Source organism: Falco punctatus, assembly GCF_963210335.1.
Source record: "Falco punctatus genome assembly, chromosome: 7".
Classification (NCBI taxonomy): domain Eukaryota; kingdom Metazoa; phylum Chordata; class Aves; order Falconiformes; family Falconidae; genus Falco; species Falco punctatus.
This window is the reverse complement of record NC_137587.1, coordinates 72,875,914-72,899,129: the sequence shown is the minus strand read 5'-3', so window position 1 is coordinate 72,899,129 and position 23,216 is coordinate 72,875,914. Positions and strand designations below refer to the sequence as shown.

General features: G+C 53.8%; 1 protein-coding gene across 2 annotated transcripts in view; it reads right to left on the bottom strand.

Annotated features, from left to right (window-relative positions):
• ZNF609 (zinc finger protein 609) overlaps window positions 1-23,216 on the bottom strand; it is a 75,596-nt gene that overhangs the window by 8,218 nt on the left and 44,162 nt on the right. For both annotated transcript variants that reach the window (XM_080397109.1, XM_080397108.1), the window contains exon 3: window positions 9,776-10,001. In XM_080397109.1, the coding sequence (XP_080253235.1) occupies window positions 9,776-10,001 (226 nt within the window). The remainder of the gene's footprint in view (window positions 1-9,775; window positions 10,002-23,216) is intronic.

The window sequence follows — 23,216 nt, the reverse complement described above, 5'->3', positions numbered from 1 at the left end:
CCTCCTCCCATCACGGAGCAAAGGCACTGGGCCTTCAGAAAATCTGGTCGTTCCAGCTTTTTCATGCCAAATCAAGAGAAGCAGCCTGGGTCACAGCCGCACCAAGGACACGGACCCCCAGCATCTCTTCTTGGAGGCGGAGGGGTCTTTTGCAGCATTTCTCAGCTTTGTGGATATTCCCTCCCAGCCATGGGCCGCTCTGGTTACTGCTGAACTCATCTGACTGGGAGTGGAGTCCGTTGCGCTGAGCACATCTGTCCGAGCAAGGTAAAACTCGGGCAATAGGAAAGTCATTTGCAAGGGTTGATGAGCATTGCAAGATATACAGTCACGCAGCCCCAGGAGATGGATGGAGCCGAGGGAGCCCAGAACAGCTGTGCCTGAAGCACGTTTATAAATCTCAGCCCATATCCCCTGTTGTGCTGTGCCAGCAGCCAGCTGCAGGCTTCGAGAGGGATGACATACAGAGCTGGGTCTCCTTCAGAAAGAGAAATGAAATGCAGGTCTTCTCTTTCTCCTCCTGGAAAATGTTGGGTGCTCCAGAAGGAGCATGGCACAGGAAGACATGGTGCCAGCACACAGCCAAGACCTTCAGCTGGCTCATCCTGGTGAGCAGGAGCAGCTGGGTCCTGCCTACAGAGAAAGGTGCTGGGGACCTGCCTTGGATTCAACCAGGATGTGATGCTGGAGGCAGCACAGGGTAGAAACAAGCAGCAAAACCAACTGCTGGGAGCCCACAGCCCCGTGCAGGGAGAGATCAATGGGAAAGAGGGGGACGCTGATCCCAGGCATCCCAAGGCAGGCATGCGGAAGGTGGTCTTCTACCTCTGTTCCTCCTAATGCACCTTTTTTTGACAGGCAGAAGCCTGTCCCCCCTTTCCTGAGAAGCCAGAGAAGCTGCTGGCTGCATATCCTGTGCCCCAAGCCAAACCCACCATCCCCAGGACACCTCCGTGGAGCTGCCGTGGGATGCTCCCAGGAGCTGCAGAAGGATCATGCAGCTGCTGAGAGACCAGCAGCCCTAACTCAGAGCGCAGCTCTCCCAGCCACAGGGCTCAGAGGGGCAGCTCCAGCTCCCCCTGACCTCCCTGCTGCACAGCCAGCGCCAGTTCAATCCCCCTTTGAAGCTGGCAAAGACCATGTGTGCCACTGGAAGTTAACTGCACAAGCCACCAGCGTCTCTTGTGCATCCCAGAGCCAGCGTGTGACATTAGAAAGGACATGCTGGCTTTTTGTCTTTTCCTCGCCAGCACGATCACAGGAGAGGAGTGAAAGATGGAAGGGTGAAGCGAGCCAGCACACAGCCATCCCTCCCTTCCCTGTTGGAGCATCAGCCCTCCAACACACACCAGCCTATATTTAACCCGCTGCAACCAATCATACCAAATCCCCTCCTAATCCTCCAACAATAACCCAGGACAATTTAAACCCCAGGGATAGATCCTAAGCAGCTTTTTTCACCCGCCGTGTCCACCTCCTGCAGCTGGATGATGAGCAGACATGGGTAGGGCAAGGGCAGGCAAGGAGGAGGCAATGCCCTGTGTCCCTGAGGCTGGAGATGCTCGCGCACAAAGAGCCAGCAGTGATGCTCTTGCAGGGGAGGAATTCCACTCAGATAACTGCGGTCCCACCCGATTTCACAGGAAGGTGACACCTTTGAAGCTCTTAAGCAATTAATACCACCCAAATCTGGGTGCAAACCGCTCAGCATCCTGGCCACCAAGTGTTCATGTCATACCCCAGCATGAAAAATTAACGGTGGGTTGACAGTGTCAGGCTGCCATCTAGGAAGGCAACATAAAACATAATCCTGTAAAAATGGAGAGAGATGAAGGGAACAGAAGGACGCAAAAAAGCACCACCTGGTCCTTGTATGGTCCACGCATGAGTGCTCTGTAGCAGCAGAGCTGATGCTCCGTAGGTGCGCACAGCTGGTGGGGACATGGGGATGGACAAGGACAACGCTGCACAAAGCCCTCCATCCCAACGCAGCCCTGAATTAGACCAGACTAAGCCTTTCCAGTGGATAGTCCCAGCTAGGGTGCCGCTCTCCCATGTTAAAATGCAGGTGGTGTCTGCTTGCAGACCAGCACCATGGGCCCCAGGAGCCGCTGTGTCAGGAGGAAATGTGCACCAGGTCCCCCTTTGTGAAGATTAAGCCCTCAAGCCTGACATCTCCCAACCCTGCTGATAAACCAGTGTGCCGGCACCTGCAGCGATCAGGGATGCTCTCAGAGTCATGCACGGCCAGTTCATCATGTGGCTCAGTATCACCCAGCCATGATCCTGCTGAGCTGTCCTCAAGCATCATGGGGACTGCTATACTGCTTGGAGAAGCATCCCCAGCCTTGAGGACAGCAAGGAGGTGTTGCCCCTGCAGTTGGAGAGGACAGCTCCCGAGAGCTCTGCTAGCTTTCACCAATTTTGGGGCGCAGGGGACCTCTGCAAGGCAATGGGAAGACAGGCGGTGGCATTTCCCACCCCAAGCAGAGGTAGTTTACCTGCAGGTCTATGAACCAGCTCAGATCTAGGGTCAGTGTAGCCACACATCCCATCTGCACCAGTGAACAGGAGCAGGGATCTATCTTGCACCAAACCTCAAGCAGCTGGAGGTGTTCTAGGTCCTTCTTCCACAAATTCCTCCTCCAGCTGCGTCATCTTTGGGATGCCCTGTCTTTAGGATACCCTTCCTTCAGTTCATTTCCTCTCCAGCGGCATCACTTGAAATGCTCCAGCTTTGCCATAAGCCCTGCTTGCATGCAGGGAGCCTGGCCTGAGCTGCAGTGCCTAGACGTTAGGGCACAACGCCCAAAGGTGTTGCAGGGGCCATAATGCAACAGCTCTGGCTGCTGCTGCCAGGACAGCAGAGGACACCATGGCACAGGGGATGGCCAGCACAAGGGCCACCTCACCCAGCAAGAAGAGAGTTCACTCAGCAATTACTGTCACAGGCAAGAGAGACATGACTAGGGAAAATTAATTCCATTTACTGACAACCAAATCAGAGTACGACGATGAGAAATAAAAACAACCACACCTACCCCATTGCTGTCCTTCCCAGGCTCAACTTCACTCCCAGTTTCTCCACCTCTGCCTCTGAACAGCACAAGGGGATGGCGAACGGGGGCTGCAGCTGGTTCACTGCACATTGTTTCTGCCACTCCATCCTCCTCAGGGGGAGGGTCCTCACACTCTGCCCCTGCCCCTGCCCCAGCCTGGGGTCCCTCCCATGGCAGACAGTCCTCCACGGACTTTTCCAACACGAGTCCTTCCCACAGGCTGCAGCTCTTCATGAACTGATCTGGCGTGGGTCCCTCCGTGGGGCACATCCCCCCAGGCCCCGCCGGCCCCAGCCTGGGCTCCTCCCCGCGGGACCACTGGCACTGCCTCAGCGCTGCTGCCTGCGGGTCGCAGCCCCCTGCAGGCACCCACCTGCTCCGGCGTGGGACCCTCCCCGGGCTGTGGGTGGGGGTCTGCTCCACTGTTAACTGCCATGGGCTGAGGGCACAGCCAGCCTCTCGTGTGCTTCGCCACGGGCTGCTGGGGAACCTGCTCCAGCGCCTGGAGCCCGCCCTGCCTCCTGCACTGACCTGGGGGGCTGCAGGGCCGTCTGCTTCATTCTCACACCTCTCTCCCAGATGCTGCTGTGCAGCAATTTTTTACACCTTCTTAAATATGTTAACACAGAAGCACTACCACCGTGGCTGAGGATCTCAGCCTCAGCCAGCAGCAGGTGCATCTTGGAGCTGGCTCTGTCAGACATGGGGGCAGCTTCTGGTGTCCTCTCAGACAGAAGCCCCCCTCTACAAAACCCTCGCCACACAAACCCAATCCAGTCTCCCCGGCAGGGTCAGAGGCAGACAGGATCGTTCCATTAAACCACATGGGGATGGATGCTCGGATGGTGGGTGGCTGTCCCCGGCTGTCTAATGCCCTGCTTTCCAAGGCACAGGAGGGCTACGAGAGGGGCTCCACATGCTGGAGCCTGGAAAAAGCAGCAGGGAAAACCTTCAACATGGATCACACCAAGGGACAAGGAGCCAGCAAGGGTGTGTTGGTGCATCCCAACAACCAAAGTGACAGTGGGAAGTCACACCACTTCTCACTGATCCCATGGGATCGGCATTTATTTCACCAGGACCTGCGAACACTGAGAACACTCACTGCTGTGCTCCTGCCCAAACCCAGCAATAAGTGTCCACCTTTGGTAACAGCGACAATGTGACTGTGACCAAGGACATCCTAAAATCATCCTGCAAGAGGATGGCCTGTTACCCTGTGACTCTCACTGGCCAGCACCCCCATGGGACTGGGGGCCACAGCTCTCTCTCCGTTGCCTGAAGCCCATCCAGAAGATACCTACAGGATTTTGGGGACCTTGGTGCCTCTCAAGGCTTGGCAGAGCAGGCCACAGCACCAAGTCCCAACAGCCACCTGCAAGCAGCACAGACCTCCATCGTCATGCTCCTGGAGAGGGGAGGCAGAGGAATCTAAACCAATTTAGCTCCCAGAAAAGCGTGGCAGAGCAGCTCGCAGCTCGTGAGCCTCCTTGTAAACAAGTCCTTTAATCCAGGGCTCAGCAGCTAAAGCAGGGGCCCCAGCTGGTTATTACCTGGGGCAGCTGCAGACGCGCCTTAGGGAGATGGACGCAAGCAACAGTCCTGTCTGGAGCAGAACATTGCTCACCTACTGATAACACTGCCTCTGTACAAAGCTGACAGACGCTTCAAGAGCGATAAGCAGCGCATTAGCTCTCCTCCAGCTCCCCGCACTGTCAAGCCAGCAGATACGACACGAAGCGGTGGTGCTGGGGGAGCATAATAAAGCTCTGCTTTTCTATGCCAACACGCAAGCAGCCACTGTGCTTCAGTGGTTTGCAGCCTCCTCACCCACTGGCAAAACAGAAGGAGGGTGCGAGGCAGCAGCCCCAAACACCAGCAGCCCTTGTGGCACCGGAGACAAGGTGCCCCATCACCAAGCAGCACCAGACGATGCTCCCACCCAGAGCAAGCTGCTGGATTCTGATCTGAAGATGAGAGCGGTCACAGCCACATTGTCACAGCTTTAGGAGGCTTTGGAGGAGCGCAGTGAGCCTGCGCGTCGGCTCAGCAACCTTGGAGGGGATTTACAACCACTCGTTACTCTGGGAAATGCCATTAAAGGAAATGAGAAATCCATACTCCTGCTCCTCACCCTTGCTGCATCAGCCTTAAAAACTCTCCTCCTGTTTCTGGGTTCAAGTACACACAGCTAAGACAACTGGACGGTGTACACAGGGGACGGTATAGCCCCTTCTGAAGCCCCAAAGCTCACCCATAAGCAGTGCAATCTTGGCACATCCTCCTTTTAAAACATTCCCAGAGGCAAAGAGCAACCACAGGTGCAACAGAAGGCTGCAGGTAACGGTGAGGCAGCACGTTCGATATGCAAAGCCATCAAGTTAGGGGTCAGGCTTTGTCCTCACCCTCCAATCCTTCCCCATCCTCTCTCAATCCATTGCGTCTCTCTCCTGCTCCAAGCAATGACATGTCCATGCTGGCATCTGCAGACCCCAAGGATGCTCACACTGCACCATAACCCCAAAGAGATGTTTGCAAAGGGGCAATCCAAACAGCTGGGGCGCGCAAAGCTCGGCCATGGGTGACTTGCCGCCACCATCCCAGTGCAGAGCTGGAGGAAGTGATGTGGAGAGAGTTTGCTGCTGTTCTTTTGGTGCTGCTACACCATGATGCTTGTTGCTTGGACATTTTGCGCATCAGATGCCAGCTTGTTTCAGCTGTGAACAGCACTGGTGTGGCACTGGAACGCAGTCTGCTCACTGTGAGCAGAGGTGAGGAGGTGACATGCTCCAAGCCAGGTGACACCAGCTCCACTGAGGAGATCCAGCAGCTAAAAAGGCAGCCAACAGAGCAATGCTTTCCTGTGTAATTACATCAGTTAATAGTTCCTGCAGATCAAAATCACACCTAACAAAATTAGGGGAACTGCCAAGACAGTTGTTCCACACCAAAGGCGTTTCAATAAAACACATCCCCGCACACAACAGGCTTGGCAAAGGGACAGTGTCACCAGCATGGCCATGGGAGAGCGTGTACAACCAGTGTGCAGCACCAGCAAGACCAGACCTCGGCACAACACCAACCTGGAGCAGCAGTGGCGCAGGTGGACCAAAAGCCAGGAGTCAGATGTTTGGTGGTGGGAGCCCAAGGGATGCCCTTGGTGGCAACTGTGGTCTTGCAGCAGGTTTTCTAGCGGCGGGAGAGGACGAAGCTGGTGTTCAGGGCAGGAGGGGCATCATGGCGCTCCCATTTCAGATATCTCAGCTCCAGCTTGTCCTTCCAAGGTCACTCCAGCACTGCCAGGCTTTGGCTTTAGGAGCCTTTCTCTCCACTCTTGCAGCCCCTTGGCCAACCCCAAAGCCATTTTCTACAAAAAGGGAGCTGCAGTTGATGAACTGCATTGCCTTCCTTTACTCAACCCCTTCTGGAGGCATTTGAGGCAGGCAGATGTCTCCAGCAAGCCATGGGCTTCTTCAGGGTGAACAAGCTGGTAAATAGCAACTGCCTGAACCCAAATACACTTTTGCTGGCGTGCACAGTGCAACACAGATCCCCTGGACTCAGGGGCACGTGCCATTTATACGCAGCTGGGAGATGAGCAGCTTGCATAAAGATCCAAGTCAGAGCAATTACTACGGGAGTCTAAGGGGCACATCTGACACAAATCCAATTTTCAAGGAGGCATCACACTGCTGAGAAGAGATGCCCATTCTCCTGAGAGGCTCAGTGGGAACCACTTGCAACGCTGCCCGGTAGTGGGGGGTTTGCCGAGACCCAGAAGTGCCACAGCATCCCACCTGGGGAACCAGGACTTAAGTGGGAACAACCGTGAATCTGCATCTCCCTACGCCAATCACTCCAGGGGATTCAGGAATATCACCCCTGGGGAGAAAGCAGCTGCTGTTGAGCCAGCAAGGTCCTCTCCACCACTGGAGAGGAGGCTTAATACAAGCCAAGAGCTGCTCCTGCTGCCCTGGGGTCTTTCTGAGCAGTCCAGCGAGGCTGCAGCAACACACGGAGCAGGGGGAGAGATGGATCCCTCTGGCTGAGGGTGCTGAGATGCCCCTGGAGATCTTGGGGACAGCCTCCAGGCCCATAGGCATGCTCACACATGCAGAAAGCACCTTGTTGGGCTTTGCAGACATGCCCTTGCTGTAGCTTTTTCCCCTGGATGCTTTGGGAAAGGGTAGACATTCACTGCACCTCTATGCATTTCACAAGCTCCAGCTTTGGACAGCAGGTCCAGCATCACCCTTGACCCCCACCACTAACAACGGGAAGGCAGGACAGAGATGCCAGGCAGGAAATAGGGACAGTTTCACCCTGACTTTTCACTTGAGAAAGAGATGCCACTACGACAGGAACCAGCACGTGCAGTAGACCTGAAGCAACCAAAGGCAACAGCAGGGCTCGTCTTCTACGGGGCTGGCCATAAAAGTCATCACGCCTGATGGTGGCAACCAAGCAGCAGCCAGTGGAGAGGGATCTTTGCGCAAGTTCATTGAATTACCACAGACTAAAAATAGCCAGGCTGTGGGAAATCGCAGGGTGCCTCCAAGGCACGCTCCGAAACGATGGCTGTGGAAGCTAGGGGTAATGCAGAAGGACAGGCAGACGGTCTGCACAGTTTCATGGTGGGGTGAGGAGCAGGAGAAAAGGGAGGGGAAACCAGAAACCACTTCCACGTCACTGCCTCTCAACCAGGAATTGGGGGCGGGGGGAGCATGGCAGGGAGGATGTTTGTGTGCTCTCTGCCTCAGGGATACTATGTTTATCCCTCCCCGCAACTGCCACGTGGGCTCCTCTGCCCACCATCAGCCTCTTCTCCTGATTTCCACCCAAAAACCCCAAACCTCTACAAGGACGAAGCTCTCGTCAGCTCTGCTGCTACCTGGGGGGGTCTCCAGTAGTCCTGGGATTTTCCAGTGAACACTGCAGCTCCAACGCTACTGGGCTGAGGCAAATGGCACACTGGTGGGGGGTTTAGCATGCAGCCCCAAAAGGGGGGAGGGTGCTGATGTTCCTCTGCACTGCTGCATGTCCCAACACTCAGCCCAGCCATACCTCTGTGTCCGCAGCTGCCTCTGTTTCCCCAGCTGAAGGTACTGCATCTTGTAGAGCAATAACGCTCCCTGCAGACACTGAACAAGCAGCACCAGTGCTCTGGTAGCTCAGCAGAACACCTTCCACAGGTTTCCTCTGGGGAGATCCCCCCAGCAGATCCCCCAGTCCTGGGGTGCACAGAGCAGGGCTCCTGAACGCTCCTGCTTTGTGTTCCCTGTCCCCACCAGCAAGCCTAGCTTGAAGAAAATGATTCTTGGGCCAAATTTTATAACGTGTGGCATCCTTCTGCCTTACAGCAGCAAAAAAAAAAAATGCGCTTACAGCTGCCTCAATCCTGATGGATTTTTTCCATATGGAACAAATGGTGAAGCAGAAAGGGTAGAGGAGTTTGGAGGTCCCCATTCCAAGCGAGCACATCTCAGTCTCCTCCGGCATGGTCCATGCACTCCTCTCTTCCCAAATAGCTCAAGTCATGACACTTTTCCCAATGGGAACAATTTCAGTGCTCACCACCTCCACATTGGGGGCCACTGCAGTACTTGGTCCTGCATCAGCCACAGTTTCAAAACCAGTTTCCCGGTAGGGAGAGAGGAAAGGCACACTGGGCCCACCGCCATGTTCACAAAGCATGGGACAAGAAGGGAATCCCCCTGGTAGCAGCTCATGGGAATGCAGGTTTTCAGTTCATCCTCCATCAGAGATAATAAAGACAGTCACATTGAGAAGCAGCCAGGGAATAAAGGCCAACAGCTTCATTCTCTGCACACAACAGCAATGGAAGAGCAGGAGCAGATGTCCAAGAGGAGCTCTTGGGTACCTGGCCGAGATGAACCACCAGCTGGCCTCCACCACCACTGCTCATTCTCCCCTTTGTGCTTCAGGGCTCTGTTTCTGCTTCCAGATCCCAGCTGAAGCCAGACACAAACATGAGGAGTTCATCCTGAGCCTCCCAAAGCAGAAAACTCCAGCATCCCAACAAGGCTGGAGGGAAGGCCACGTTCCAGCACTCGCCGTGGTCCACCGAGCCACCTATTCATCCCTGCGTTACTTGGCAGAACCCCAACAGCAACAAAAACCCATCAAAGGACCTGGGAAAGCAAACCAAGCTGTGCACAGATGAGATGAGCTCCAGCTGAAAAAAAAGATTCGATTGGCTTGGCAAGAGAGACGAGAGCCTGATCCCCTGCTGAGTCGATTTTGAAAGCTCCACTGGGGTTTTTTAATCCAGCAGGAGATTTCTGCCACCTCTCAGGGTTTGAGCATTTTTGTGACAGACCTGCGGGTTGCCAAGCAGAAACGAACTCAACTCCGTCAAGCTCCTATGCAGGCTGACATGGCCTTTCCTCTGGCACCTCCAGAACAAGTCGGCTCTTGTAGGAAGGCAGAAAAATGTCAGCTTAGATATTCGCCCACTGTCTGGGCAGGGGGATAACACAACGTGTTGGGCTGATGCAAGTTTTGGCCCATTACTCGCTTTGCTCGATGAAGTAAGGGCTGCTCCCACACAGCTCTTCTGTCCTGACCACCCAGACGGGGGGGGGACAGCCTAGGACATGCCAACAAGCAACACAGCAGGGACATGGGAAGTAAAGGATTGCCGTAACTCCAAAATTACATTGTGTGAGAGCTAAAAGCTCTCCGGTGTCACTTACCATCCTCTGTCTCTTGCCAGACGATGCCCTCCAGGTTCACGCTGGTCCCAGGCTCGCAGGGGCCCAGGCACTCGGGCTCAGTGGCCAGGGCCACATCGCAGGTGTTCACTCCCACTGAGCGTGTACGTACCATGATCTGCTCGCAAGGCGACGAGATGTCGTTGTTGACGACTGGGACAAGGAGGTGCAAGGGCAACACCGCAGGTGTAGAGACCGGAGACTCCATCTGTGGGGAAGCAGAAACACAGCAGTTACGGTCAGGAATACAGGGAAGGAGAACAAGTATCAACAGGCATCTACAGTCTTGGAGAACCTCAAGCCCAGGGCTGCCACCTTCTCAGTGCTTGTGCCAGCAGGCAGTTCAAGTCCCACACCCCACCAGAGCACAAGGATCTCACAGGTCTCTCCCACCCTGGCGTGCCCATACCCACGTAATCCTGAAGAGCAGGTACTTTGCAGTCATACAGATCACACCCGCAAGTGCCTCCGCAGGAGATATCTGTGCTGCTTGAAAGAGTGTGTGCCAAGTTCCTTCCCTGACAGCTTCTGCCCATGTAATCATCCTTGGTGAGGATGCCTTTTGGCTATTACTTAGATGTTAACACAGTCAATAACTTTGGACCTGATGGCTCATTAGAAGAAAAAAAATTACAGGCTTCTGCTCAACCGGCAGGACAGGACAAACGAGTAGCGGTCTCCCTCCAGCACCCATGAAAAGCAGCATCCTCTTCCTCCTCCCAAATCTACCCTGTGACCACCTGGAGACACAGGCATACAGATCACATCCCTCATGTCTATGCAAGTATCCACTTCAGAGCCTGATCTGGCTGACAGCTGAGTCAACTGCATCAGCTATCGTTTGGTGGTGGGCTTGCAAAAGCCAACAAGCCACCATGCCAAGTGAAAACACAGCCAAGTCACCCTGCTGCGGACAAGCCAAGGTCCTTGGCCACTCTGCCACGCTAGCAGATTACCAGTGTTAGGAGTAGGATGGCTGGCAGGCTGCCTCTGCTGCTGGCCAAGGGAAGGGAAGGGTGGAGATCTCCCTGTCCTTTAGGGTTCATCAGCCAAAGCAGCCACAGTCAGCCATTCCCTCGCCTTGGCTCACAGGGATTTGCAGCAGTTTGGGGGCTAGCTGCTCATCCTCTGCTCAGACCTCCTCTTCTTTACAGTTTATGATCTTGATAAGATACTGAGCAAACCTCAAAAGAGAAGCAGACTGAGGAAACTAATCACATCATCAGTGAGCGATGACCTGGGTTTCTGTTTCAAGCAGGGGAAGATCCAGCACTGTACTGCGAGATGTCCTCCTACGTCTCTGCTGAGGATAGATTATAACCCTGGAGAGGCTAACCTTGCTGGTCACCAAGACTGGACACAGACACCAGCTCATGACCACATCCAACCTCATTGCTGGATCTCCTTGGCCAATGCTGCTGACAGCCACCAAACAGGCAAGACTTGAGCTGGCATCCTGGTCCTGACCAGCTGCTAAGATTACCTGCTCCCTCTCTAGCTCATGCACCTCTATCCTTTAAGCAAGATAAATAACTCCAGCAGAAGCTTGCATGTCCGACCTCACCTCACAATACAGTGCCAGTGGCTGCAGCATCCCAGTGCCTCATCAGCTCGTGACCCCACAAAGCCTCTCCACATCCTCAACGACACAAACACCATCCACAAGCAGAGAAGGTGCGAGAGGCAAATCCCTACACAGAAGAGCAGAGAGAGGAGGACATCACATCCACCCTTTGGCTTCTGCCTGCTCCCATCGGGGTGGCTGCAGGCAGAGGACATGAATGTGACCCCTGCAGAGAACTCAGATTTTCTGGCTCTGCCAGGGCAAGTGGATTTGCTTTTCCAGCAGGAGAACACAAAGCACCTATTGCCTGTGTGCCTGCAGTCCTCTCCTTGTCCTCCTGCATCTGTCTTCTCTCTAGATAGCTTGCCAGCACACATCCACCCCCCTGAACATTAAAGGTGGCCTGGAGGTCTCAAGCAGCAGTAGCTGGACTACAAGGCCTCTCTGCTGGCAGCACAGCTCATGCTCCACAGCTCTTTTTTCCATGCGCCGCCTCCAACGTCCCACCGGCAGGACCAGTTTTCCCCCAGGAGCCCATCCCCAGCTCCTCATCACCACCTGCCTCTGAGGCTGCCCCATCTGCATCCCATGGGATTTGAGATTTCAGTGGTTTTGACACAAAAGAAGCCCCATGAGCCTGCCGGAGAGGAGGGCTGCAGTCCCATGGACAAATCTCACCCCCAGCCTCCTCATCCTGCACATCCCTGCAGAGATCCAGAGCAAGAAAGATGCTCAAAGGAAGTGTGAGGGTCTTTTGCAGGGGCTCAAGGAAACAAACTGCTCCTCAATGCCATGTTTTGCAAACCAAAAGCAAGTCTCCAGCAATGAAACAGCCGGAGAGGAACCAGGCAGGGCTGCCCAACTTTGGTGAGCAGCAGCCAGAGCCCAGGCAGTGATGGGGAGCACTTGCCCCCATCACCCCAGGAGCAGCAGCTGTGTGTGCCCACCGAGGACCAGTGGGTTTTGAAACCATTCAGCTTCCTTCCACTTTGCGACAGAAACCACAGAGCAACACAGGAGTGTTTAATTACAGTTCCAGCTCTGCTAATTATCGCCCGGTCACATTCGTAATCTGCATTATGCCATGGTGCATAATAAGCAGCTCGCTGAGATCTCTCTAATAAGCGAGGTGGCTTGATGAGATTTCATATTTCACCCTGCACTGGAACAAACAGAGCCTCATTTAGCAACCGCAGGGAGACAAGCAGCTCTCCTGCTCCCATGCCCAAAGCTCAAGAGCAAAATAAAAAAGCCCAGGGTGGCTCCCCAGGGGCAAGGGCAGGAACAGAGCTGCCTCGCTGGAACACATCTGAAAAAAGCTGAAAGCCACACCAGAGGGAGAGACAAATGGATCAATCCCTGAATTCACACACACACACCCCATCCCCCCAAGCGTCTTATCTCCCGGTGCCACGTCTTTTCATCCTCCTGCTTTACTGAGCAAGGTCAGGAGATTCACCCGCTGGTGGCTGGAGGATGGCTGGGGGGAGCTGAGGCAGCCCCGGCTACCACGGGGCAGCCCTGCTAGCCACCCTCACCCAGCTCCCTCTGCTGGGCTAGGAGCCGAGGGAGCTGCTGGCACCAGGGCCAGCGGGCAGCACTCACACCCTCGGGCAGCGGCTTTCGCGTCTCCTCCAGCTAGCACGGCTGAGCCAGCAGAGATCTTCAGCTCCCCAAAGCAAGCCCTGCACCCTCCTGGCTTCCAGCTCCAACGCATGCCACCCCCTGAGCAAACCACTTAATGCTTCTGGGCCCCAAATCCCCTTTGCAGAAGGAAAACTTATTTCTCTTTCCTAGCTGGGCAGGCTCGAAAATTAAATGCTGGCGAATGCAAATGCAGCCGCTACGTGCTCACTGCCGGAGGGAGCTGTTACGTCTCCAGCCGCCCCTCTGCAGGAGTTAGGTGGGGTGAAGCTTCCCTGTACCGGCGCTGGCCGTCCATGTCCGCCTGCCACTGCCTCCCCTGATGAAAGCCCTTTGTGTTTCTCGGAGGCTTTCCCATCACGAGGAACGTGCTTTCACCACCGCCAAGGACAGAAGTGGAACGGAGCCAAGCCCAGGCGGCGGCCAGCACAAGCGCTGCTCGATAGGGAAAAAAGCAAATCCACCGAGAGTCCAGGGTGACGCGGCTGGCGCCACACGATGCTGGTGCTGAGGAAAGGGCTCCGGGTGGGTAATTAAAACCTACCCCCCATCACAGCCCTCACTCAAAGGCAGGGTGGGCTCCCACATGAAGGGAAGCACAGCAGTGGGTGCTGGCATGGGGACATGTACACAAAGCAGCTCCTGCCATCTTAGAGATGTGCCAGTGTGGTTTCGTTAACATCAGTCACCACTAAGGCGACTTCACAGCAGCAATTAGCTACCAGGAGAAAGAGGAGGGCACAACAGAAATAAAAACACCATAGTAATTTTGATGCCAACCCCTAAACCACCCAGACCACCCACCCATATGAGTATTTTGGTTTGCTCCTAACAATCAAAGTCAACCAGGCAAGAAAAGTGCATTTTTTAGCATGAAAGCCAACAGGGATGCCAAAAACCCAGAGAAAAGCAACCAGCAGATATTTGCGGTGCATCCAGGACAGGGATAGTGTGAACAACCACATGGTGGTACAGCACCAACAGAGCTGCACTCTGTTTGTCAGCAAGGACCTTGCAGTAGTCAGCATGAGACCACTGATGCATCTGAGATGGTGCTAGGCTTCCAGTGTATCCCACATCAGCAACTTATGCAGCACGGTGGCCCATTTTTCTCATCTAGAAGGGTCCTTCAACTGCTGCAAACACAGACAGACAACAAAAGGCAAGGGGAAGCCTCATTACTGGTCACAAACCCTTAGCTGCTGTCTGTCAGGAGACAAAATATGGACTAAAACTGCTCCATCACAGGAGCACTGCTGAAGGCTAGCAGCCAACACTTCCCACATCACTGCATGCCTCAGCCCAATGTTTGGGAGCTTTCAAAGTGTCACTCTTGTCCTGCTCAGTCACCACATCCCCAGCAGCTTTGCTTTTTCAGATGAGGGCCTGGGAAAATGAGCTTCCAACTCCTTGAAGAGATACAACCAGGTAGCAGATCCATCCAGTTGAAGAGCATCTTTGGTGGGCGCCTCCAAACCTCAAAACCACAGCACCCGAGGTGCCTCTCCCACACCACTGGTGACCTTGGAGAGGATTTCGAAGAGGAACCAAAGTCTTCTCCAATCTGACCCCCAAAGCTGGGTATGCGGAGTCTGAAGACAAATCCATTTGTTGGCACCAGTGCCCACCACACTTACAATTCAAAGTTGAATTGTCTGGCAAGCATTGCTCAACCCACCCGAAGCTCCTGGTCACATCTTCCAGTGACAACATCCCAACACACTGGAGGCACGCAACCCCTGGCAGCATTGAGGAGGCTCCAGAGACCCCTTCCTCAAACAGCACAGGTGGCAATAAGGGTTCATGAGCTGTTTGCTGGCTGGATTGCTGGATTTGGCTGGACCCCAGCAAGAAAGTAGCCAACAAAAGTTTCCAACAAAACCCCGTGTGCAGGGAAACAAGGGTGGCACAAGTGTCAGGTCCAAAGACGGAGCCGGGATTGTGGCCTGGGGCACTGATCCTGACACCGTTGCGCACTGCCCTTCCCTCTTGCTAGCGAGAGGCTGAAGTTGCTGACAAAGATGTAAAAAAAGAAATCTGTTTTAGAAGAAAGTAACCCTTCCCTGAAAAAACACCAGCTTAAATAAACGAAGCCACTTATTTCTATAGACTGCAGGAACACACCCAGGGAGGACATCAGGTTTCCTAGTCAGCAAATCCAAGCCCACAGGACATCAGGACAGCTGGACCAAGAAAACAGGAGGATCATCATTTCTGACAGCCCCCTCCAGCAAGCAGTAAATGCTGAAACAAGGAAGGATTAATGCTTCCACACGCTGCAGAGAGGAGCAGGCTCAGCATCACACTCCCGAATTTGCTCTGCAGAGACACCAAGCAAGCATGGGACCTCGTGGCCAATGCCACCACCAGAAGAGCCAGACAATCTGCATGGGAACTAAGGACTTTTAAGGAGCAGCAGTCCCAGCTTCCCTCCTTGGATGATGTCCTTGGGAGCTGGCAAGTAAAGCCAGCCCCAGGCTGCACGGCAAGCTGGGAGGGAGACCATGAGTGCACAGCCAGACAGTCTGGACTGGCTCTGCCACCCAGGACTCTCACAGTAACCCCTGAAACCAAACCAGGAGAGGCCAATTCCCCCCCCCTCCCCCCAAACCCATGCTCCTTGGCAGCTTTTCCCTGGTGCTCCTCACCATCTGCTCTCGTCCCCCCAGACACCTGCTTGAGATTCACAGCATCTCCCAGCCACAAGGCTGTTGACGGCACAGTGTGACAGGAAGGCTCTGCCTACAAAAGGCTGCCTGAGTGTCCTCTCCTGGCCCTGTCAAGCACCCACGTCCCAGCTCAGAGGTCCAGCTGTCTCCTGTGTGGAGGGGCTTTGCCTCCATCCATGCAAACCCCTTCCCTGGCCGACAAGTCCCTGCAGAACGGCAGAAGGAGATGGTGGCCAAACAGTCGGCACAACACAGCATGCCGGCTGGGGTCAGCGGGCACATTTTAAACTCAGACTCATCTTTATCTGGACATTTTGGTGAGGACCTGGCTGAGGAAGTCTGCCCTGGTCACACATCAGCTGGCCACAAGAGCTGGCCTAGAGGAGGACTTCGGCAACTAAGCTCACAGCCCCCACTGCCAGCACCGCTGAAAACAGACCCGCTCACAGTTAATGGGTACATCAGGGTGCAACAGCCCATCTGGTAATACCGGAGGTACAACCTCCCACCACACCAGCGACGAGGGACTGATCCAAACACCCAGGTGATGCAGACAGTCATACGTCTATCAACCCTAGCCACACTGCTGGAGAAATGCAAATATTACCCAGCACGACCTCCGACAAGCCGCTTTCTCTCTCTGGCGGAGAGGGGAATAAAATCCCTGCTTGAACACAACCAGTATCTCAGTGCTTGCAGCATTTTGAGATCAAGAGGAGGCAGACGCCACAGAGGCACAGTCTTGCATATTACCATCTCTTCAATAAAGCCAGGAATAGTACCCAAGACAGACGTGCTGGCACCAAGTCACCTGCTCCAACCACTTTCAAGACTGTAAGATCTGCTCGGGGTGGGGGAAGGTGTTTCCAGTAGGAGAGATATAGTGACAGCAGCGATGAACGGGGACAGTTGACATAAGCAAGAAACATGGGAAAGAAGAAATCCGAGCTGGAACCTCCTGGCATTGGTCACACCAGTTGACTGAGGATGTGTTGTTGGGGTCTGGGTTCACCTACCAAAAACACGCAATATCCCAAGGAGCAGCTGCAGCAGGCTCATCTCCTTTACCAAATTAAAATGTGAAGCAGCTTGGCCAGTGCTAAGAAGGGGAAAGATCCCATGCAGAAAAGCACTAGAGATGTGTCTGGGTCAAGGAAGGGCAAAGATGGTTGGAAACATGGAGCCTGACCACAGCAAGCATCCTTTGTGTTGACCAGCTCAGCCTTTGGCCCCTTCCTCAGCACCACTGCTACCATGCAGAGGCTGCTCCTGGTCCCCAGAGTCATCCTCACCTGCAGCAGTGCTGTCCTCTGATGACGGCAAGCCATTTCCCACTGGGAATCCAGGTCTCCCAATAAGGTCCCCCACCCCATACCCACCTTCCTGTCAAGATAGCCAATATCACTGACACATGCTTAGCTTCCTACATAGCTGCTCTGCCTCCAGCATCCCCTCCGCCACTGACGCCAGCCATGTGTCCTTCAGGCCTGGATACTAAGTGGAAGAACCACCACGGGGCAAAGTCTTGCTTTTATTTATTTTATTTCCCCCAAACCCAACAAAACCAGGTACTTCTACCCAAGCAGAAAAAGGATCCTTCCTCACCATGGGAGACAGAGCAGGCCCATTTCCCGGGGACCTTTGCAACCACTGATGCAGCCCAGTTCCTCAGTGCCTCCCTTCAGAGACGTGCATGTTGTCACCTTTCTGCTTTCTGAGCTGGAAGCCATCATCTGTTCCCCAGATCTGGCTCCTCAGCAAGGTCCCCAGCCCTGTGCCCAACCTTCTTGCAGATGACAGCTCTTCAAGTCCCTGAAACCCTGCCCCAGCTCACAATGACCATCTAAACCGGGCTCCACCAGCTGCCATTCCCCAGCAGCTCCCAACCAACCACCCCCACATTCATTTTCTGGTCTGTTCCCACTAAAAGATGTTCACATAGGCAGACCAGAAGCAAAAGGACCAAAGCCACGATGACAGCGAGGCAGGCACATTTTCTGCTTTGGACCACATGAGATTCATGCCCAAATCTGAGCAGTGCTCAAATGGCCACCGTTAACACTAGCACTCTTTGACCAGCACATTAGAGCAGGCAAAGGAGCAACATAAAAGGTTTCACAAGTGCCTTGGTGCATGAATCTCCCAGAAGGACATAATTTCAGGCGGCCTTTCACAAACCACTTGCCGCAGTGTGATGCAGCTCCAGCCGCTGTTAAAAGCCCGCTGATAACCATGGCTACACCAGCCCCGGCCAGAGGATACAGAGGTTGCAAGCAGCCGAGCTAGAGACAGCACTAAAACCCAAACGCACAAAGCAGGCAAGGGAAATCACATGAACCAGCAGTACTGCTGTGGCAAACTGCTTTAACCCTGCCATCTCCCCGGTGGGTAACAAGATCTATGGGGTCTGTCCTGCGCTACAGAGCACTCTGGCTGGGATCCTGAGCACCAGGCCACCAGGTTCATCCAGGAACGACCTACCACCCAAGCAGCTCCACAGACAACTCACATGTGACAGAGCTTGGCATCTCGATTTAGACATGTCAGCAGGTCTGCCTTGCCGTAAGCGTGGGCAATTCTGTACCTCCAAGGAGGCTACAAAGAAAGCAGTCAATCTCTGTGTTTAAGGAGAAGGACAGTATGCTTAAACTGAAGCTCCTCCTGCAAGCATTGCTATTGCCATGCCCACGCCAGGTACACACCAGCATGAGCCCTGGACAGCAGGCTCCCAGCTAGAGGTCCCCATGCAAACATTCCAGGCCAGGTCCTTCTCGGAGGATACCTGACTCCTCTACCACCTTCAAAGAGTTCAGAAAAACACAGTACTCCCAGTCTGCTGCGCACCATAAAAGAGACTGAAAATGGGCCCTCTGGAGATGATGAGAACCCAAAAGTTACCCATAAAGCTTGACCAGGATTAGCAACCAAGGACCGCAAGCCAAGGCAGACGCTTGGTAGGTCAGGGCTGAGCGCGGGGAGTGGGCACAGTAGCCCAGCTGTCGGTTGGGAAATGGCACAGTTCCACCTGCCTGGTTCAACCTTTTCATTTTTTTTCCACCCAATTTTTCTCCACCTCAGCCTTGCAAGTCCAAACCTCCAACATCCAGGCGCTGTGTCTGCTGGCCCCCTAGAAATTTGCACCAGAGTACAGCCACATAAGGACACACACCTACATGCCAACTCAGAGCATTAATAATTAAATAATTTAATTAACTTATGACGCCCATTCAAGCACAGTGTCTTGCACAAAGTTCTTCTCTCTGGAAAGCTGCAGTATATATAAGCCAAGCAGAGGGGAGACAGCTCAGGATTTCAGTATAAAATTGGACTCCAGTAAACGTAGAAGGGAGGAGACGGATCCAAGACTTGCAGCAAAAATGAACCAGGCTCATCTAGGATGGACTTCTCTGCTTGCTGGGTGCACAGTCCGGGGACCACCTTTCTCCCCATCCATCCCAGTATCCAGAGCAACTGCTCTGCTAGTGCCTGTTCCCAGGTGAGAAGGGGCAAAGCCCAGCCCAGAAGACACCACAACCACCCTGCCACTGCTGCCGAGCCAAAGAACCCACGATGCACGGATGCAGCTTCATTACACTGCTAAGAAACCAGCTTTTACATCTGATAACGCACAAAAGATGATGTAAAAAAAGGCCTTTATGTTTTCAGAGAAGAGCCTAGAAAGAACAGATGGGGTGTGGGGTGAAAGATGGGCTTGACTTGCAGTTGTTTTCATCAACCAAACTGTAAATGTGGCATGGGGACAGATGTACCTTCCACAAAAGCCAGAACTACAGCATTGCATTGCATCTTCCAGCATCCAAGGGCTGCAAATGAGTCCAAAAGCAAGTGTCAGTCCCACTTGGAGTCATGTGCACAAAAGGTGGAAGGAATACAGAGTTATAGACATACATAAATCAGTCGAGCATTACCCCAAGGTGGTCCTGCCAGAGATCTAGAAAAAGATCATCTCCAAGATGCTAACTTAGCATCATTGAATTGTTTGGTTTGGAAGGGACCTTCAAAGATCATCTAGTCCAACCTCCCCCACCACGGGCAGGAGGGACACCCTCCCCCAGCCCAGGCTGCCCCCAGCCCCGTCCAGCCTGGCCTTGGGCACTGCCAGGGATGGGGCACCCACAGCCTCTCCGGGCGGCGTGTGCCAGCGCCTCGCCGCCCTCACTTTAAAAAATTTGTTATGTTCACCCTCCATCTACCCTCTTGGTCTTCGTCCATGCAGCGTGGCCTAGGGGTTCCACTGAGACAGCACAGAGGGGCAAAGCAGCATCACCAAGCTGGCTTGGCTATGCTTGCCCTATTTTCCATAGCCACCGGGAAAACCAGTACCAATGAGGCGAGACCAGCTTGCAGAAAAGACCCAGAGGCAGAGCCAGGAGCAGCAAACAGTACCTCACTCAGCCAAGTACAAAACCAAACTACACCAAACCATCCTTGCCTCCCTCAACCCCAGTTCAGCTGGGGGACAGTATCGGAGAACAGGGAATTTAATATTGTCCTGACAGCTCTTTTCAGGAGAGCAGTGATTGCGCTCAGCTCTGGACACCTCATAACTGAAAAGGACACAGATAAACTGGAAGAAGTTCAGAAAAGAGGAACAAAAATAACAAGGCTAAAGGGATTGGTTTAGAAGAGGAGATTAAGAGCTAAATATGGATAACTTGGTTCTGTGACAGCTATGTGGGTACACAGCTGTAACCTACAAACACGTGGGGGATGAAAACATCCAAAGGGGAGAGAGGAACTACATAAAATGATGCGGAGGGTGACAGCAAGGAGGAATGGAATCAGTCAAGGACAGGAACATTCAAGAGAGACATTGGCCCCAGCATCCTGGCAGCGAAATTGCTCCTAATCTCACCTGTATTTTTCAAGTGGGAAAATCCTTTATCCTTCCACTGGTCTCCTCCTTCCTCCTTCCCCACATCTCTCCACCAGAACCACAAAGCAGCCACATCGCTCCCCATGGCACTCCCTCAGCACCCCAGTGCTGCTGACACCCCAGATCTGCCCCCCGTGGCAGGTCCAAATCGCCAATGTCATCACTCATGGAGCTCCCAAGAGACGGCAATGGTCCTCATCCTTTCACAGAGAGCCAGCATTCAGCATTTTCAGACTTGCCTGAGTTCGGACAAGGCACCAGCAAATCTCAGCCTGGCCAGATTCTGGCAGGGTTATCTTCTCTTGAGGTTCTTCCATACTGCAGCCGTGATAATGAGCAACACTGATGAGAGAGCAGCTTCAGTACAGAATTCCACCTCTATAGCTGGACCAGGAGCTCTGTGGGCAAGCAGGTAAGAAAAAGTCCTCTCAAACACACTGGTCTACCTACAAATGGCAGCCAGCGAGCTGGAGTACTTTTCTAAGGCAGTTCTGCACAAGAAACCCTGCAGCTACAAACAACATTTGGTCCTGAAGGTCTTGCAGACCCTCGTCTCCAAGGTGTGAGAAGCCAAGCTGTGTGCTCAGCACTCATACCTGTAAAATTTGCTTGGGGAAGGGGTGGGAAGGAAGGAGACAACACAAGGTCCCTGCAAAGCAGGGTGCACCTCCTGAGCCACCCACACAGCTCCTGGAGGAGCTTTAGCACTGGGGGAGCATGGCTTTGAGGGCACCAGTGGGCTGCAGCCAGCTTCAACGCTTGCCTTGGTGGCATGCTGAGAAGCATCACATCCCACTCACTCCCCTGTCCAGACCGCTGGGTGCACGCAGCTGTGGATCCGGGAGTAGAGAAGCAAATCCATTCCCTGGGCACTGCATTCGGAGACTTGCCAGCCCACTGCACATATGCCATAAAAGCAGGAGCGTTTCACACACACATTGTAGCCCGGTATTCATGGCTCCTGGAGAGACTCAATTCCAGGGCGAGACGCACGCGTTTCAGATGTGATAAGCAGCAAGGTCTAGGAGGAGTTTCAGATCTATTTATCCCTCAGGCAAGAGGAGCCATCTCCCTTCCATCTATTTAATATTAAAGACCTATTTCGGTATGATTTTCACGTCCCAGCCCCTGCAGGCTGCACATTTAGGAAGCTGCCCGCTTGGCTCTCATCTCCTCTTCTTTGTAGGTTTTGCTCAAGTTGCCAGGAGAGATCCTGGTGGCTTCCAGACACAAAGCCAGCTCTGTCCAACGGCCTGACAGGGAGATTACAGGAGGGGAGTGAGCAAGAAATAGGCCCAGTCACATGACACATGAGGATGTGGGTGAGCAGGAGGTGCGTGTCACCACGAGTGCCCTGCACCAGGTGGCCACAGAGCAGGGACCAGCACAGTGCTGCCCTTTGGGGACTCGCATCTGGAGAAGCAGCTCTGAGTCGCTTGTCGAGGACATGCTCCCTGGCACACAAGATGGAAACCTCAAACTACGATGGGGGATGACAAACATCTTCACTTTTTGTGCTGGGTCCCACAACTGCCTCTCCCCCCACTCCCCAAATCCCAGCCTTCCAGTAATTTTTTTTAAAACATGCTATTTTTAAGGCAGCACAAGCCAATACTCCCATCCTGCCGATACACGCTGTGCTCTCCCCAGTCCCTCCAGCAATGGCTTGCACACGTGCCCATCAGCTCCCACTGGGAACACACAGGCATCGGTGCCTGCAGGACACAGTGATTTCCATAGAAAGTTTTTCAAGCCGATTCCCAAGGATTTTTTTTAATTATTGAAATCAAGCTGCTGCCTCTCTAACCCCCAAGCAGAACGATGCCCAGTAGCACACACCGACCCCAAAGCAGCACAACACATACTCGTATTGCCATGAAATCTCTACTAATGAGTCACAAGAGGAGGAGGAGGAGGTATGAGCTTTGCACGTGAACCCATGGGCTCCCATTGCCTACCATCACGCTGGCTTTTAATTCCAGCCTCAGAGATGAGAAGCAGCTCTCCCTTCTTTGGCTCAAATGTCTCCTGATGCCTCCGGTCTGATCAAAAGCATTTGCCAGGAGGAGGGTGAGCCAAGCTAGGCTCTGCCCCGGGATTGTGGGTTTTGTCACACCAGGAGGAAGATCCCACCCTGAGCCAGGCTTTGCCAAGGAGCCTTCCTACAGTGCAAGTCTGGTTTGCACCCACTGGGATCAATAACGGCAGCTTTACTCACAGTTGCAGCATTCAACACTGCGCATTTTTAACACCCTGAGCACAACGGTGTCGAGCGAGGCACCTCCACTCCCACTGACCTCCCCGTGTAGCATGAGTCAAGCTGCGGACAATCATCCTGGGTCCGGTTTCTCCTGCGCTGCCTTCACCAAAAATATACCCTTGTGTCAGCTGCGGTGCCTTGCAAATCCCACGCTGCCAGTGCTGCCGTGAGCCAGTGCCCCAGATGCTTGGACACAGCTGGGCTGTGATGCCTGAAGGTCTCACCCAGCAGGTTTTGTGCTGACAACTGACAGCCGCCGGCGGTCGAGCAGCACAACTGCAGAGGATCAATCACTTGCAGGGAAGCTGAGCAACAAGGGAGAAGAGGAGACAAGCTAGAGTCAAGCCAGACCATAACTCATCACCTGCAGAGTACCTACCAGCCAGAGA